This window comes from Danio rerio, chromosome 21, assembly GCF_052040795.2.
Source record: "Danio rerio strain M-AB ecotype USA chromosome 21, GRCz13ab, whole genome shotgun sequence".
Taxonomy (NCBI): Eukaryota; Metazoa; Chordata; class Actinopteri; order Cypriniformes; family Danionidae; genus Danio; species Danio rerio.
Genome location: NC_141041.1, coordinates 7,141,251 through 7,160,000, shown reverse-complemented (window position 1 = coordinate 7,160,000; position 18,750 = coordinate 7,141,251). Strand labels below are relative to the sequence as shown.

The 18,750-nt window shown below is 42.6% G+C and overlaps 2 protein-coding genes across 5 annotated transcripts in view; both read right to left on the bottom strand.

Annotated features, from left to right (window-relative positions):
* The window catches only part of rexo4 (RNA exonuclease 4), a 174,015-nt gene that overhangs the window by 56,485 nt on the left and 98,780 nt on the right, over window positions 1-18,750 (bottom strand). The window lies entirely within an intron of this gene.
* Window positions 1-18,750, bottom strand: part of slc4a4b (solute carrier family 4 member 4b) — a 124,790-nt gene that overhangs the window by 70,716 nt on the left and 35,324 nt on the right. For all 4 annotated transcript variants that reach the window (XM_087300584.1, XM_087300583.1, XM_087300586.1 and 1 more), the window contains exons 2-3: window positions 16,809-16,879; window positions 741-914 (exon numbers count right to left, since the gene is read on the bottom strand). In XM_087300584.1, coding sequence (XP_087156710.1) covers window positions 741-914; window positions 16,809-16,879 — 245 coding nt within the window. The remainder of the gene's footprint in view (window positions 1-740; window positions 915-16,808; window positions 16,880-18,750) is intronic.

Sequence of the window (18,750 nt, the reverse complement as noted above, 5' to 3'; positions counted from 1 at the left end):
TCATGTCACATTCAGCCTTATTATCTTAAAGTGTGAGCAAAATCAGCAGGTTTGTCATCACTTTAGCCATATAGTCATTCAAATACTAGCTTTAAAGTGATCTTGGTTAATTAGTAATGACTTCTGCTGTTCTAACATCAGCTGCAGATGTGAATGAATGGCGGAAGAAAATAGTTCCTAATAAAAAGGGGTTTTTAGACTCTCAGTGTTTGATTTTTTTATGTATATACATAATTGTGCCATTGAACTGTTGTATAAATGCAGTATCACACTCATAGCAGTGCGATATGGCTGTATATCAGCACTGGTGGAGCGCTAAGGCACTCTTGCCAACGCACGCCTACCACCAGTGCTGATATACAGCCATATCGCACTGCTATGAGTGTGATATATAAGTACATAAGTACACACAAAAAAAACATTATATAGAGTTAAAGACTAAAGGATTGGCCCTGCTGTGAAACTGTCATTCTTTTTCAAACACACACAGATATTTGACAAAAATCCATCCAGTATTTCCTATATACTATACATACAATAATTTTTATAATAAGAAATTTAAGAACTTATTTTATCAATTATAGTCTGAGCTCTTTGTAATACCGCTTCCAACATAGACAGATTTCATTAGTGAGATTCTCCATCAGGATCTCAGCAATCTACAGTTTCCCCTGTGTAAAGCTGCTGGAGAGCTAGTTTTGGGCCTGTTTATTACCAAAATAAAAGTTTTTTTGTCTTACTGAGTGGTTTGAGGATGCTGGACGAGGAGTCGTCTGCGTTCTCGGTGTCTGATTTGTCGCTCACGTTCTCCGTCACTCGTTCCCGTCTCTCTCTGTGACTGGATCGTCGTCTGTGTCGGCGGCGCCGCCGGTAACTTTTAGGCACATTAACACCAATGTAGACTGTGTGATGACCTAAAGGTGTGGAAAAATAAACATTGTAAGAACACAGTCCACTTAATAACACTTAAAGGTGTGGTCCACTATGATATCAAATTTTAAAGTTTAGTTGATGTGTAATGTAACTGTGTGAACGTAAACAACATCTCTGAATTTAATACGCTCAAAGTTCACTTAGCTTAACAAAGCCTACAATGAACAAAGTTTAGGGACTACAAAAAAATACATCTGGGCTAGTGAGATCACAAACGCTTCTGGTAACACACATTCACCATGCGCACATACACTGTGCAGCAAAGGGGCCTGGCCAGAGGCGCTGTAATGTTATAGCAGAGAAAGCGCTGCTATTTCCACAAAGCTTCTTCTGTGTCTGTATTTGGGCTTCCAAAAGACACGACACAAAGAGAAAAGTGCTTTTAGTTTAACTTTAATTATGTTCCAGAGCATTATAAAAAATGTATATAGCTAGCATTTTACAAAGGACAGCTTCCAGAATCTCTCCCAGTTCAGTGCTGGATTCAGCTAAAAACTCCTCAAAGAAGCAGCTCGAACCATAATAGACGAAGCTCTGGATTGTGAGCCACAACCTGTAAGTATTTTTATTTGTTAAAATTGATCTATGACATGCATTATGTCTAGCGTTAACAGTATGTTGCACACATACAACATTGTACACCTTTGATTCATTCATTCATTTATTATTTGATTCATTGATTTATTTATATATTTATTTATTCTTTGATTTCTTGATTCATTCAATTAATCATTTATTTATTTATTGTAACTTTTGTTTACAGCAATTTTATGAATATGAATTTGTAGCTGAATTGTTAGCAATGCCAAACAGCATTTTCCAATGTCTACATGCAAACTCCACACAGAAATGCCAACTAACCCAGCTGGGACTCAAACCAGCGACTTTCTTGCTGTAAGGCGACGGTGCTACCCACTGAGCCACCGTGCCTCCTCTCTTAAAAATTAATTAAAAGAATTTTGTTTTTGAATGAATTAATCAAAAACAAATGAATGAACCAATGAATCAAATAAATAAATATATGAATGAATCAATGAATCAAATAATAAATGAATATATGAATGAATCAAGGAATCAAATAATGAATGAATGAATGAATGATTGATTGATCAAATAATAAATGAATAAATTAATCAAGGAATCAAATAATAAATAAATATATGAATGAATCATGGAATGAAATAATAAATAAATGAATGAATCAGGGAATCAAATAATCAATGAATGAATGAATCAAATAATAAAAAATATATTAATGAATCAAGGAATCAAATAATAAATAAATGAATGAATGAAGAAGTCAAATAATAAAGAAATATATGAATGACTCAATGAATCAAATAATGAATGAATGAAGGAATCAAATAATAAATAAATATATGAATGACTCAATCAATCAAATAATAAATAAATGAATGAATGAATCAAGGAATCAAATAACAAATAAATATAGGAATGAATCAAGGAATCAAATAATGAATCAACGAATCAAATAATAAATGATTATATGAATAATTCAAAGAATCAAATACTAAATGACTGAATGAATGAATCTCAGAATTAAATAATAAATAAATATATGAATGAATCAAGGAATTAAATAATAAATGAATGACTGAATCAAGGAATAAAATAATGAATGAATGAATCAAGGAATCAAATAATAAATAAATATATGAATGAATCAAGGAATCAAATAATAAATGAATGAATCAAGGAATCAAATAATAAATGAATGATTGACTCAATGAATCAAATAATAAATGAATGAATGAAGCAAGGAATGAAATAATAAATGAATTCAAAGAATAAATAAACAAATAAATAAATAAATAAATACATAACAAATAAACAATAAATAACAAATAAATAATAGATAAACTTTCACAATGCTGCAATAGTACAATAGTATTAATAATAGATAACACTGAGGTAATGAACGCATTATGATTCACCTCTTAACATATTTGTGCAAGTTAAAAATGAGTTCATGCTTGATAATTCAGGACGCTTGATCAATGATTTACAACATTTGACATATTTTGAGGAAGAATTTCTCTGTGTTTCTGTGTTCACATACAGTACGTGTGTGTATGTGTGTGTGTGTGGGTTTCTCTCTGAAGGAAAAACTGACCCGTATCACACACTTGCTAGATTACAGATAAATGCCAACAACTTCCTGTACAGCTGATCGGACAGGAAATGGCCAGACATCTCCAGGAAGTGCATGTAAAAACAGACAGCAAACACACACTTCAGATGAACACACACCCTCACAGCGTTACGAGGAGGACTAATAAAATGATCAGCCATCCATCAATCATGAATCAACCAACCGCCTGCTGACTTTAAACAAATATGCCAAGCAGCCGTTATCTGATAGTGTGTGTGTATGTGTGTGTGTGTGTGGGAGAGAGAGAGTTTGAATGTGTGTGTTTGTATGTGAATGAGTTTGTGTGCGAGTGTGGATGTGAGAGAGAGAGAGTTTGTGTGTGTCTGTGGGTTTGTGTGTGTGAGTTTGTGTGTGTGTGTAAGCGTGTGTGTGTGAGAGAGTTTGAGTGTGTGTGTGTGTGTGTGTGTGTGTGTGTGTAAGAAAGAAAGTTTGAGTGGGAATGTGTGTGTATGAGTTTGTGTGCGAGTGTGAATGTGAGAGTTTGTGTGTGTGTGTGTGTGTGTGTGTGTATACGTACATGTGTGTCTGCGTGTGTGACTTTGAGAGAGAGTTTGCATGTGTGTGTGCGTGTGACCATGTAGGAGAAAGTTTGTGTGTGTGTAACTGAATGAGAGTTTGTGTATGTGTGTGTGAGAGAGTTTGTGTTTCTATGAATGCATGTATGTATGTGTGTGTGTGTGTGTACACAAAAGAGAGTTTGATTGTGTGTGTGTGTGTGTGTATACGTACATCTGTGTCTGCGTGTGTGACTTTGAGAGAGAGTTTGCATGTGTGTGTGCGTGTGACCATGTAGGAGAAAGTTTGTGTGTGTGTAACTGAATCAGAGTTTGTGTATGTGTGTGTGAGAGAGTTTGTGTGTCTATGAATGTATGTATGTATGTGTGTGAGTGTGTGTAAACAAAAGAGAGTTTGATTGTGTGTGTGTGTGTGTGTAAGATAGAGAGACAGTTTAAGTGGGAATGTGTGTGTATGAGTTGGTCTACATGTGTGTGTGAAAGAGAGAGTTTGTGTGCATGTGTGTGTGTGTCTGTGAGACTGAATGAGAGAGTTTATGTGTGTGTATTTTGCATGTGTGAGTGTGTGTGTGTGTGTGTGTGTGTGTGTGTGTGTGTGTGTGTGTGTGTGTGTGTGTTTGTTTGCGCGCATGCAAGTGTGCATGTGAGTGTGTGTGATACAATCATGTGAAGGTCCAAAGTTCAGAGAGCAAGCGCGAGAGAGAGAAAGAGAGAGAGAGATAAATGCAGAAAGCGCATGTGTGTGTGAAGTGCTCATGTTCGTAAATGTGTGTTTGTTCTGCTTTTGATGTGCAGATATTTTTAGACGTCTGAACCTGTAATACTTTATAAATTCCACAACCGAGGGAGAATTTCACAGAGCTGCGCTGCTCTCAGCTGATCTTCATGACTCTATTCAGATCAATGCTGGAACATTAGAGCTGCTGCAGATCTGAATATGGCCAACAGTGCCAGAACTGCATTTAATACATTCATAAATATCATTCACTTTCCTATAGCTTAGTTCCTTGTTTATCAGGGGTCACCACAGCGGAATGAATCGCCAACTATTCCAGCATACACTACTGGTCAAACGTTTGAGATCAGTAGGATTTTTAAATGTTTTAAAATAAGCTTCTCCTGCTCATCAAGGGGGCGCTTATTTCATCATAAATACAGAACAAATGGTGAAAGTGGTATTGCACTATAAAAGAACTGTTCAAAATTAGTTTATGATTTAATTTAATCATTTATTCCAGTGATTTAAAAATGAATTTTCAGCTTCATTACTCCAGTCTTCAGTCACATTATTCTTCAGAAATCAGTCTAATATTAATTATTATTATTATTATTATTATTGTTGTTGTTGTTGTTGTTAGGATGATGATGTTTATTATTTTTATGATATATTTTTTATTATAATTATCATTATTATTATTGTTTATTATTATTTTTAGAATTTTTTATTATCATTATCATCATTATTATCATGATGATTATTATTATTTTATTATTATTATGTTTATTATTGTAATTTTTTATTATCATTATTATTATTATTATATTTAAATTATTATTATTATTATTATTTTATTATTATTATTATTATTATTATTTATTATTTCATTATTGTTATATTTTTTTCTTCTTCTTATTTTTTATTAATATTAATGGTAATAATAATAATAGCAATAATGACAGAAGTAATAATTTCATTTGAAACTACATACAAAAACAATTTAATAACCTTGATGAACAGAATCATTTTATTTTAACAATTAAATAAATTTAATAATAATAAAAAAACTGACCCTAAAGCAGTAGTGTAGGTTTTGTTTTTTAGATGCCCTTCCAGCCGCAACCCAGTACTAAGAAACATCCATACACATTCATTCACACTCACTATGGCCATTTTTATTCATTCATTCATTTTCTTTTCGGCTTAGTTCCTTTATTCATTAGTGGTTGCCACAGCGGAATGAACCACCAACTTATCCAGCATATGTTTTACACAGCAGATGCCCTTCCAGCTGCAACCCAGTACTGAAAAACACCCATACACACTCATTCACACTCAGAACACTACAGTCAATTTAGTTTATTCATATAGCACATGTCTTTGGACTGTGGGGGAAACCGGAGCACCTAGAGGAAACCCACGCAAACACAGGGAGAACATGCAAACTCCACACAGAAATGCCAACTGGCATGCAGTACAGGTGAACTGATTAAGCTAAATTGGCCATATGTATGAGTGTATGCATGTTTCCCAGTGTTGGGTTGCAGCTGGAGAGGGCATCCGATGTGTAAAACATATGCTGGATAAGTTGGTGGTTCATTCCGCTGTGGCAACCCCTGATTAATAAAGGGACTAAGCCGAAAAGCAAATAAATAAATGAATATATGAACAGAAAACAATTCTAGTTAGTTTACAAATAAAGTTCCCCTTCGGGGGGAACTTCAGCACTATAAGTGGATTTGATTGTAAAATCCACGCATTGGGAGGTTCGGTTCAGAAGCTACTCGTCTGAAAGAGTATTGAACGGGCCAATTAAGAATGAATTGGCAGCGCAAGCCTGCGCAGGTGAGCGGCATAAGCAATCAACTGAGTATATAAGCTCACCTGGCGCCAGCAGACGCTATCCTTTTCGCTTCAGAGACTTTCTGATCGAGTCGATGAGGGTTCCTCCTGCTGTGACCAGCGATGCTGAGCGAACGAGAGCATTCTCCCGGTCCAGAGTGTGTACACGCAGTGGCAGACGGTCGAGCTGGGTTTCTCCCTTGCCTGGCGTTCTTTGGGTCCGGTCCTCCAGAGCGGTGCGTATAAAGTTGCAAACTTCACAGAAAGAGCAACACAGTCGTGCAGCACGTCCTTATCAGGACGGCGCTCCGACTGTGCGTTTCTGGATGCGGTGGTTTCCTGTCCTCGGATGATGGGCGCGGGCACTGCGTTGCATGTCTGGGGGTCCAGCATGTTAATGCGCTGCTCGCGGGCAGTTCATGTCGTCATTGCGATGCCATGACTGTTGCGCAAGATCGCGGTTAGCCTTTGCAAAAGGGTGAACCACCCCAGTTGTCCCCTGCTCTGCAGCGGGCACTCGGGCAGATCTGAGGGTTTCAGCGAGAGATAATCCGTCGCCCACGGGCCCGCGGACCTCCCGCTCCTCTAAGCGCTCTATCCAAGCTTCGGGCGGGGGAAGCGATCCGTCTAACAGATGGTAGCCCTTACGCCCGATGACACCGGAGACCAGATGTCCACCGCGGCATCGGAGGGTGGGCTTTCATTGTCCGATGATGATCCAGACCCGCTCGCCCCCTTCGGGCTGGTGAGCGCTGTCACTACGGATCCTGAAACGGACATGTTAGCCGTGCTTTCCCGGGCTGCTTCGGCCGTGGGTTGGAGATGGTTTATCCCCCAGCTCCGCGGCCGGACCGACTAGAGGGGCGTTCCCTTCTTCCCGGAGGTGCACAGTAGGCTCACGCGGTCTTGTAAAGCACTTTTTTCTGCTCGCGCTGCGTGTTCCTCCACCCTAACCACTCTTGACGGTGAAACAGCCAGGGGGTATGTGGCGATTCCTCAGGTTGAGTGCGCGATGGCGGTAAATCCGCGCGGCGCCTCTTCTTGGCGGGGTCCGCCTCGTCTCCCATCCAAAGCCTGTAAGTTATCTACCTCCCTCGGAGCTAGAGCTTACATAGCTGCGGGCCAGGCTGCTTCCGCCTTGCATGCGATAGCCACCTACCAGCGCTACCAAGCGCAGGCGCTGGCCGAGCAGCACGAGGGTGGGTCCAACCCAGGCTTACGAGCTTCGCACCGTCGCCGACTTAGCTCTTCGGACTACTGAGTCCGCTGCGTGTGCGTTGGGGAGGACGATGTCCACATTAGTGGTCCAGGAGCGCCACCCCTGGCTGATATGCGCAAAGTCGACAAAGTCCGCTTTCTTGACTTCCCCATATCCCCAGCCAGGTTCGGCGACACTGTCTGTGAATTCACCCAGGAATTCAAGGCGGTGAGAGAGCAGTTGGTGGGTGATGTCTTATCGGCGGTCCGTAGCCCGCTCCGCCCGCCGTGCCATTCATACCTGCTCCTCGCCGAAGGCGCCCGCCTACGAGAGCTGCTCCGCCCCCGCACACACCTCCGGCGAAGCGAGCGCGTCGGGCACCTCGGAAGCAGGCAGCCCCCCTGCCCAGAACGCCGCTAAGTCCGGCAACGGACCGCGAAGCGCCCCTGGGACAGGCCATCTGGAGAAAAGGGAACTTGCTCTTTCCCCGCTGGAGGGCGGGGCCCCATTTCCAACGGCACTTTTTACTGCCATGAAAACATTATGAAAGGGCACTTTTCACTTCCCCAGATGTGACAGCCGAAATCTGCCAGTCTGGGACGCTATGCTTTCTAGCTTGCAGATTCGGTGCGTTTCGTCAGTGGCTCACGAGCGCTGGGAGGACGGTCTCCTTTCTCCCACCCCTCGAGCCTCCCCTCCGGAGCTCGGGTTTGGAGTGAGAGCAAATATCTCACCTCCAGCTTTTCCGTGAGACCCGCGAGCTTCCCGGATCAGCACACCCACTCCGCGCTGCCCCACTGCTGGTACGTCAGCGATTGTAGCGATGAGTCCATTAGCGAGAGCTCTGCCTGCCTGGTTAGCGCGGGCCAGCTCTTCGCGGTGGCTCATACGCACAATCAGACTCGGCTATGCGATTCAGTTCGCGAAACGGCCCCCCAAGTCACGGGTGTGTATTCACCAGGGTCAGCCCCCTGTCCACCCCTGTCTTGCGAGAGGAGATTGCTGTCCTCCTGGCGAAGGATGCAATCGAGCCGCTCCCTCCAGCCGAGATGGAGAGCGGGTTTTACAGCCCACGCTTCATCGTGCCCAAAAAGAGCGGTGGGTCACGGCCAATCCTAGATCTGCGCGTTTTGAACCGCTGCCTGCACAAGCTGCCGTTCAGAATGCTCACGCAGAAGCGCATCCTCCGGTGCGTTCGTCCTCTGGGTTGGTCTGCAGCATTAGACCTGATGGACGCGTATTTCCATGTCTCCACTCTTCCTCGCCACCGACAGTTTCTGCGGTTTGCGTTTGAAGGTCGAGCTTGGCAATACAAAGCCCTCCCCTTCGGGCTCTCTCTGTCTCCGCGGGTCCTCACCAAGCCCGCGGAGGGTGCCTCAGCGCCCCTTCGGCTCGCGGGCATCTGCATACTCAATTTCTTTACGACTGGCTGATTTTTGCCCTCTCTCGGAGCAGTTGATTATGCACAGAGACAAAGTGCTCTGGCACTTCCACCTGTGGGGGTTTCAGGTCAACCGAGAAAAGAGCAAACTCGCCCCCGTGCAGAGGATCTCTTCTCTCAGGCTGGAGCTGGACTCGGTCACCATGGCAGAGAGCGCGCTCAGCTGATGCTGTACTGTCTGAGAGAGCTCGACAGTAAAATAGTGGTCCCACTGAAACTATTTCAGAGGCTCCTGGGGCATATGGCATCCGCAGCCGCTTCATGCCGCTCGGATTATTCTATATGAGACCACTTCAGCACTGGCTTCACGATCGAGTCCCCAGACGCGCATGGCACGCGCGCGCACACCGAGTCTCTATTACTGCGCTGTGTCGCCGCGCCCTCAGCCCTTGGAGCGACCCCTCGTTCCTACAGGCCTGGGTGTCTCTAGAACAGGCGTCCAGTCTTGTTGTCGTTTCAGCAGACACTTCCAACACGGGCTGGGGGGCTGTGCGTTGCGGGCATGCGGCTGCGGACCTGTGGAAAGGTACCCAGTTGCATTGGCATATCGCCTGGAGCTGTTGGCAGTGTTCCTCGCTCTCCACCGTTTTTTTTCCGGTGCTGGAGCGGCAACACGTGCTGGTCAGGACGGACAGTACGGCGGCGGTGGCGTATATCAGCCGTATAGGGGGTATGCGCTCTCGCCGCATGTCTCAGCTCGCCCGCCGTCTGCTCCTCTGGAGTTCCCCCGAGATCGCTCATTGCCAGTTGTTCTTTCCCTGACCGAGTGCTCTCGGCACGGATGCACTGGCTTACAGCTGGCCTCGGGGCACGCGCAAATACGCGTTTCCCCCAGTGAGCCTGCTCGCGCAGTTACTGTGCAAGGTCAGGGAGGACGAGAAACAGGTTGCTGGTTGCGCCCCTCTGGCTCAACCGGACCTGGATGTCAGAGCTCTCCCTCGCGATAGCCCTTCCCTGGCAGTCCCTTCGAGAGAGCACCTACTCTCTCAGGGACAGGGCACCACCTGGCACCCTCGCCGATCTTTGAAGAGATTTTTAGACGCGAGGAAGACTTAGGTAACCTCCGATTGCGGTGGCTAATACCGTCACTCGGGCTAGAGCCCCCTCCCCGAGCGCGCCTATGCCCTGACGTGGAGTCTATTCACTGAATTGTGTGTCTCTCGCTGAGAAGACCCCCGTAATTTGCCAGATCAGCGTTGTGCTTTCTTTACGCCGAGAGAAGTTGGAGAGCAGGCTGTCGCCCTCCACACTCAAGGTTACGTGGCTGCCATCTCCGCTCTCATAACGCGGTGGCTGGCAGCACCGTGGGAACGCATAACCTCATCATCCGGTTCCTCAGGGGCGTTAAGCGAATTAATCCACCCCACCCCCTATCATGCCCTCTTAGGATCTCGCCCTCGCTACACAAGCCGCGTCAGATCCCTTCAATCCTCGACTCAGTATCTTTCTGTCCCTGAAGACAGCTCTGCTGGTCGCGTTGATATCGATTAGAGGGTCGGGGACCCGGAGGCATTTTTCGGTCAGTGACTCGTGCCTGTAATTGGGCTGGCTTCTCTCACGTCCTGAGACCCTGCCCGCGATATGTGCCCAAGGTTCCTACCACTCCGTTTAATACGAGGTAGTGAGCCTGCAAGCGCTGCCCTCGGAGGAGGCAGACCCAGCCCTTCTTATTGTCCAGTTCGCGTTTTGCGTATTATCCGGACCGCACTCAGAGTTTAGATCATCTGAGCAGCTCTTCGTCTGTTATAGCGGTCGGCAGCAGGGAAGTGCCGTACCGAAATAAGTTCCCACTAGATTGTGGATGCCTTTCTTTCACTATCAGAGCCGTGAGCCGTGTTCCCCGAGAGCGCGTGCGCACTCCACTCGGAGCTTCGCATCCTCTCGAGCGCGCGCACGCGGCGCCCCTCTAAAAGACATCTGTAGAGCTGCGGGCTGGGTGACACCCAACACATTTGCAAGGTTTTACAATCTGCGAGTGGAGCCGGTTTCCTCAAGGGTATTAGGTAACCCTTGGTGATTGAGGAAACAATTCGGTAGGGTGTTGAAACACGCTTGCTGCGCCATTTTCCCTAACACGGAGATACGTGCGCCTTTTTATCTGTCAGTAAAGTTCCCCGTCAGGTGAGCCCTGCAGATTCCTCCGTGGCCCCCAGCACTGACTCAGCGGAGGAGTCACTTGCTGGCCCACTACGCTGTAGGTCTGCCCGCTGGTCAGCCCGCGTTTTGGGTAAAGGTGCCTGCTATGCGTGATCCCCACTAGGCGATCCCATATGCTTATTCCGCCACGGTTAAGTCCCCCCCCTGGGCGGACCCGTGTCTTCCCTCCCCGCTAACCACTCTTTTGCTATGCGTACTCCCCCTTTTTAGGGCTAGTCCATATGTAAATTCTGCCATCTATCCCCCCTTGGGTAACGGATGGCCTCCGCAGCGTCCTCCCTATCGGGATTGCACGCTTCCCAACGTACTGTCGTATTTTCCTAGAATTATCTAGATGCTCACGACTTCCCAAAAAATATATATAAATCCGTCTTCTGTTGAAGTAGGATAAATTAGGGCCAGGGACACGTTGGAGGACCGCGCCCCCCATGATGTGGGTGCGTCACGCTTGCTTGACTATCTCCTCATCGGGGGTGTTGGTAAGGTGCAGTCATTATGGCGCTTTCAATGGGCTCCCAATGCGTGGATTTTACAATCAAATCCACTTATAGTGCTGAAGTTCCCCCCGAAGGGGAACGTTCGAGGTTACTAAAGTAACCCTTCGTTCCCCGAGGAGGGGAACGGAAGCACTATACTCCGTCGCCATAATGACTGTCCCTTAGCTGTTGAAAGTCTCTTCAGCTTAAAAAGGATAGCGTCTGCTGGCGCCAGGTGAGCTTATATACTCAGTTGATTGCTTATGCCGCTCACCTGCGCAGGCTTGCGCTGCCAATTCATTCTTAATTGGCCCGTTCAATACTCTTTCAGACGAGTAGCTTCTGAACCGAACCTCCCAATGCGTGGATTTTACAATCAAATCCACTTATAGTGCTTCCGTTCCCCTCCTCGGGGAACGAAGGGTTACTTTAGTAACCTCGAACGTTCTGTGTAATAAAATGAAATGACAGGGGGAAAGTATTGAACACATGAAGAAAGGGAGGTGTAGAAATGCAGTGAAAGCCCAGACAGCAGCTGAAATTTCTCAGTAGTTCTTCAGCAACCCTCTGCCCTTCCCCGTTGTAAATGAATATTCGCTGCTTTAGTCCAACATCTACATTAGCAGGAGGATGAAGATGAAAACAGGGTGGACATTTCAGCAAGACAATGATCCAAAACACAGCCAAGCAAACTCTCAAATGCTTTCAGAGAAAGAAAATCAAGCTGTAGAATGGCCCAGCCAATCACCTGACTTAAATCCAATAGAAAATACAAAATAAAAATCAGACTTGATAGACGAGACCCACAAAACCATCAAGATTTTTACACTCTGTTGAAGTCTGTGAAAACCTTACACCTGAGCAATGCATGTGACTTCAGTCTGTAAGTTGCCAGCACCAAAAAAGCCTTTAATATAAATTATTAAATACATTTCAGTAGTTCAGTACATGATCTTTGTGTCAATTCATTGTTATTACTCATAATCTTTTCATAGTTTTTGGTTTTGTTTTATTTTTATGTTTGTATCGTTTGGAGTTTTACCAAAATCTGGTTCAATTCCAAGTCAGCAGCTCCTTTAGAAATATTATTCCCGCTGCCTGGGAGAAAGATTTAGGGGCTGAAATTTCTGCAGACACATGGGATAAATGCCTGGAGATGATACGGTCCTGTTCACTATCCATCGATTACATCATACTAAAGCCAAGTTGCATACTTTTTCCCTCCATATCACCATGTGACAGGTGCAAAGTGACAGAAGACACGACTTCCCATGCTTTCTGGTTTTGTCCTTTGTTATATACATTTTGGTCAAACACATATTTGATTGGTACTCTAAAGCTTATCTTTAATCTTAACCACCTGATTCACAACACACTTCTCATCTCCCAGATGGCCTCCAGCAGTCATTGTCTTTAGGTAAAGCTGTGGCTAAAAGGCTTTTGCTCCAGCATTGGAAGTCATCTTCACCTCCTACGTTTCAAATGTGGATTGCAGACATGACTTCGGTAATACAGATTGAAAAACTGAAAGGAATCGTTCTGTTGAAAAATGTTTTCAGTGTTTGGGGTTTATATCTTAACTATCTGGATGAGCAAACCAGCCACTCAACCTCTGAAGATTCTTCAGAGACTTAATTTGCTTATTTTACATATTTAATTTTTTAAATGTTACTTTTTTATTCTATTTTCTGTTGTCATTTGCTAAACTATTTTGTCATTGTTATTTGTTTATTGACTCTTTGTATAGGATTTGTCTGAGACAGTGCCAAGTGTTGTGTGTGTTTGTGTGTGTGTATATATGTATGTGTTTCTTTGTGGATTTTCTTGAAAAATCCAATAAAATATAATTATTAAAAATATATATATTTTATTCCCAAAAAAAAACATGACGTGTTTAATACTTATTTCCCTCACTGTATGTATGTATATGTATGTATGTATGCATGTATGTACAGTTGAAGTCATAATTATTATATTTTTCAATATAATTTGTCATTAATTTCTATATTTTTCAAGACACTTCTATACAGCTTAAAGTGACATTTAAAGGCTTAACTAGTTTAATTAGGTGAAATAGGCAGGTTAGGGTAATTAGGAAAGTTATTGTATAACAGTGCTTTGTTCTGTAGACGGTCAAGAAAAAATATAGCTTAAAGGGGCTAATAATTTTGTCCCTAAAATGGTGTTTAAAAAATTAAAAACTGCTTTTATTCTAGCCGAAATAAAACAAATAAAACTTTCTCCAGTAGGAAAAATATTATCAGACATACTGTGAAAATTTCCTTGCTCTGTTAAACACCATTTGGAAAATATTTTTAAAAAAGAAAAAAAAAATCAAAAGGGGCTAATAATTCTGACTTCAACTGCCTGTATGTATGTGTATGTGCAAGTGTTAATTCTTAAGAAAATAATTATATTAGTATATATTAAATATTTGGTGTGCGCTATATAGCTTTCATACAATTTGTCCAAGAAATAAACATGACTGCTAATCTTTGTAGAATGACAGATTAATTTACTGTTATTATTATTATGTTTTACTATCATGTAGAAATACTTCATATCACTTAAGATGGTTAGCAGGTGCCATGTAGATGAGATGAAGAGTTGTGCAATAAAGTGGCATGTTTAGACTATAACAGTGTGCGTGAGTGTGTGTGGATTAAGATGGTAAACATCTTCCTGTATAGAGCTTTGATTTGCTACATCTGCATAATCCTCTCCTGCCCGTAAGCACATATTACTACCGAAGCAAGAAATAAATAAACAACAAAAGCAAAAGAGAGAGAAAGAGAGGAGTGAGTAAAAGTGAGTGTGAAACTCAACCCACAGTAACTAAGAGTCTTACTGATCCACAGCCACTGACACACAGCCGATCATATAACAGCAGTGGTGGAAAGAGTACTGAAAAATCACTCGAGTAAAAGTACCGTTACTTGCTTAAAATGTAGTGCAAGTAGAGTTAAAGTATCTACTGTAAATATTACTCAGTGTAAAAGTAAAAAGTAGACCTTTCACAAGTACTCAAGAGTAGTGAGTATTATGCTGTAAAAAGCTAATGTGTTTACATGTGTGTAAACGTAACATTCTGTAGTATATTTAGTTTAGGGCTGGGCGATTTGGCCTAAAATCAAAATATCGATTAATTGAACATTTTAACTCGATTACGATTGATGAACGATTATTATATTTGTTTATTTTAAGAGTTCACACTTAGCTGATGATTGATTATAAAGCTTGTTTGGTCCCGGGAGAGGGCCCTGAGCTCATAAGATCCTCAAGCCCGGGGCTTCCTTCCCGTCATGGGAGTTTGAGCTCAGGTAGATCTAGAGAACTTCTCTGCTGTATTAGCTAATGAACAGATAGTGATTGCTCTTGAGAGATATCCACTTACTAGGAGCATGTCTATGCTGCTGATTTGGATTAGTGGATTTGGATTTAGGGAGGAAACTGGGGAACACTGTGGAAACCCACGTGAGCATGGGGAGAACATGTAAATTTGCACAGAAACGTCGGCTAGCTTGGTAAAGACTAGAACCAGTGATGTTCTTGCTGTGAGGCAACAGGGCTAACCACTTGGCCACCGTGCCATCCATCAGAGAAAGGAGGAGGAGTAGGGGTGGAAGGGGGGATACTTCAAAATGAAGATGGCTGTTATATGGAACTCAGGGTATTTATAGTGGCTTAGCAATCATCTGATTGGTGAAGCATAAATTGATGGTTGCAAGCAATCATAAGCACGTGATCCTCTCGAAATTAGTTCATAAATAAACTTTACTTAATTTTTTTTGCCCTCATAGTTCACTGACAAGCTTTATATGCCGTTTAAAGGCATCTCTGGCGCAGCTTCCAATCATCGTCAATGTAGTGCAAAGTAAGGCTCAAGAAGGGGTCCATCGCCCAACTTGACCAGATTAGATGTGGCTGCAAAGTGGCCTTAGAAGTAAAAATCAGCCACAGTATTTAACAGAGCGGGGTCACGTGACACGTAGGGAAAGTAATTGAAAAAATTTGATCGATTAGAATGTCGATTTTGATCACTTTTCGATTCATCGCCCCGGCCTAATTTAGTTATCGCCCAGCAGGCACACAGGATCATAAGACATTAATATTTGGTTAGGTTTAGGTTGTGATGTCAGGTGACCAAAATTCAACGTTTAGCCAGCGTCTATTTTGATCTCCAATAATGACATTAAACGACGTTGATATTTGGTTGATTTTAGGTTGTTAGAAAGTGACCAAAATCCAACGTCAAGCTGACATTTTAAACCAACATCATATTGACGTCAAATACTGACACTTATTCGTCAGGTAAGGCTACCAAAATCCAACATCTGGTGTCACACAACATTCAACTGTAACATCATTAGTTGGCGCAATAGCCTAGTGGTTAGCACGTCGACATTTGGTGCAGTAGCACGTCAGGGCGTCCTATGTTCAAATCCCAGCTCTTGGACATTTCCCTACCCCTTCTCTCTCTCTCCAACTTCGCTTCCTGTCTAAATACTGTCCTATCTAATAATAAAGGCAAAAAGGCCAAAAAAAAAACTTTAAAAAAAAAAAAACTGTAACATCATTAGACGTTGATTTTTCGTTGGATGTTGGACATCAGTCTGACGTTAAGTTCTGACGTCAACTCAATTTTCATTTCCAAACAAAATGCAACGTCCACACGATGTTGAGGTACAACGTTAATTTGACGACATGTTGACGTCTTGTGCCTGCTGAGTGTTTAAGGTTTCAGTCATCATACAGTAAATATTCGTCATCTTCTCATCAGTTACATGCATCTAAACAGTCTCTGGGTCAATGCATGTAAAGATTTTAAACATCTACTAAGACACGTTTAATGTTTCCAAACAGTTTGGTGCAATTATAAAGCACCGATGTCTTGACGTAGTTCATTATGAGGTGATTTACCTTCTATGTGTGATCTGATTGGACAGGAATAACAGGACTGAGTTTTCTGACCCCCATAGACAAGAAAAAATAAAGTAGTAACTGCAGGTTGAAGGAAAGTAGTGGAGTAAAAGCATCAATACAGCACTAAAAATAAACTCAAGGGAAAGTAAAAGTACACATTTATAAAACTACTTAGTACAAATACTCAATTACAGTCGTTTGCGTATTTGTAATTTGTTACTTTACACCACTGTACAAAACACAATATATATATATATATATATATATATATATATATATATATATATATATATATATATATATATATATATATATATGTATATATATATATATATATATATATATATATATATATATATATATATATATATGTGTGTGTGTGTGTGTGTGTGTGTGTGTGTGTGTGTGTGTGTGTGTGTGCACGTTTCTTACCTTCGACCTCCTCGTCACACACGTTTTTGATGTACGATGCTCCTCTGTCCACTACAGCTTCATCCTCCATTCTGAAATAGAAAACAGACAGAGATCAAATATATAAGCAGAAAAAACAAACATGTTAAATCTTGTTGTGCTCACGTTTCTCAACACAGCCGTACTCCTGTAGTCGCTTGTGTTTTTACCTTTCTCCTCTACCTTTGCTTGTTTATCAGGTGTGTAAAACCGAACCAGTCTGGTTTGCAGTCAAGTCATCACACGCCTGGCATTGAGGATTGGGTGAACTGGATGACTTGAGGGTGAACTCTAATTACTTAAAATAATTAAAACAGAACACACAGCACTCAGAACACCTTAGCAACCACATAGCAACGCTCTAGAAACCACCCACAATATCCTATAATTCTTTTGATTTGAAACAATAAGAAACCCCTAACAACCACAAAAACACTTTAGGAACCACTTAACAACGCCATGGCAACCACAAAATGGAAGCCTCCTGGCAACCACAAAACATCTTTGCAGTTAGCAACCACATAGCAACATCGTGGCACCCACAATATCCCTGATCTCTTTTGACTTGAAACAATATGAAACCCTAGCAAGCACAAAACACCTTAGCACCACTAAGCGATGGCCTGGCAAACACAAAGTATATCCAAAATCTCTTTTTCACTTGGGACAATAAGAAACATCCTAGCAACCACTTAGCAGTGCCCTGGCAACCACCCAAGATATCCTAGAACTCTTTTGACTTGGAACAATAAGAAAGATCGTAGCAACCACAATACGCCCTAGCAACCACTTAGCAGTACCCTGGCAACCACCAATGATATCTTAGAACCCTTTGACTTGAAACAATAAGAAACATCCTAGCAACCACAATGTGTACAATTTGTCTTAGTAACCACTGAACAGTACCCTGGCAACTACCCAAGATACCCTAGAACTCTTTAGACTTTAAACAAAAGGAAACATCCTAGCAACAACAATGTGCCTTAGCAACCACTGAGCAGCACCCTGACAACCACCCACGATATCCTAGAACTCTTTGACTTGAAACAATAAGAAACATCCTAGCAACCACCATGTGCCCTAGCAACCACTTAGCAGTATCCTGGCAACCACCAACGATATCTTAGAACCCTTTGACTTGAAACAATCAGAAACATCCTAGCAACCACAATGTGTCTTAGTAACCACTGAACAGTACCCTGACAACCACCCAAGGTACCCTAGAACTCTTTTGACTTTAAACAAAAAGAAACATCCTACCAACAACAACGTGCCTTAGCAACCACTTAGCAGCACCTTGACAACCACCCACGATATCCTAGAACTCTTTAACTTGAAACAATAAGAAACATCCTAGCAACAACAATGTGCGCTAGCAACCACTTAGCAGTACCCTGGCAACCACCAACGATATCTTAGAACCCTTTGACTTGAAACAATAAGAAACATCCTAGCAACCACAATGTGTCTTAGTAACCACTGAACAGTACCCTGGCAACCACCCAAGATACCCTAGAACTCTTTTGACTTGGAACAATAAGAAACATCCTAGCAACAACAATGTGCCTTAGCAACCACTGAGCAGCACCCTGACAACCACCCACAATATCCTAGAACTCTTTGAATTGAAACAATAAGAAATATCCTAGCAACAACAATGTGCCCTAGCAACCACTTAGCAGTACCCTGGCAACCAACAATGATATCTTAGAACCGTTTGACTTGAAACAATAAGAAACATCCTAGCAACCACAATGTGTCTTAGTAACCACTGAACAGTACCCTGGCAACCACCCAAGATACCCTAGAACTCTTTCGACTTTAAACAAAAGGAAACATCCTAGCAACCACAATGTGCCTTAGCAACCACTGAGCAGCACCCTGACAACCACCCACAATATCCTAGAACTCTTTGACTTGAAAC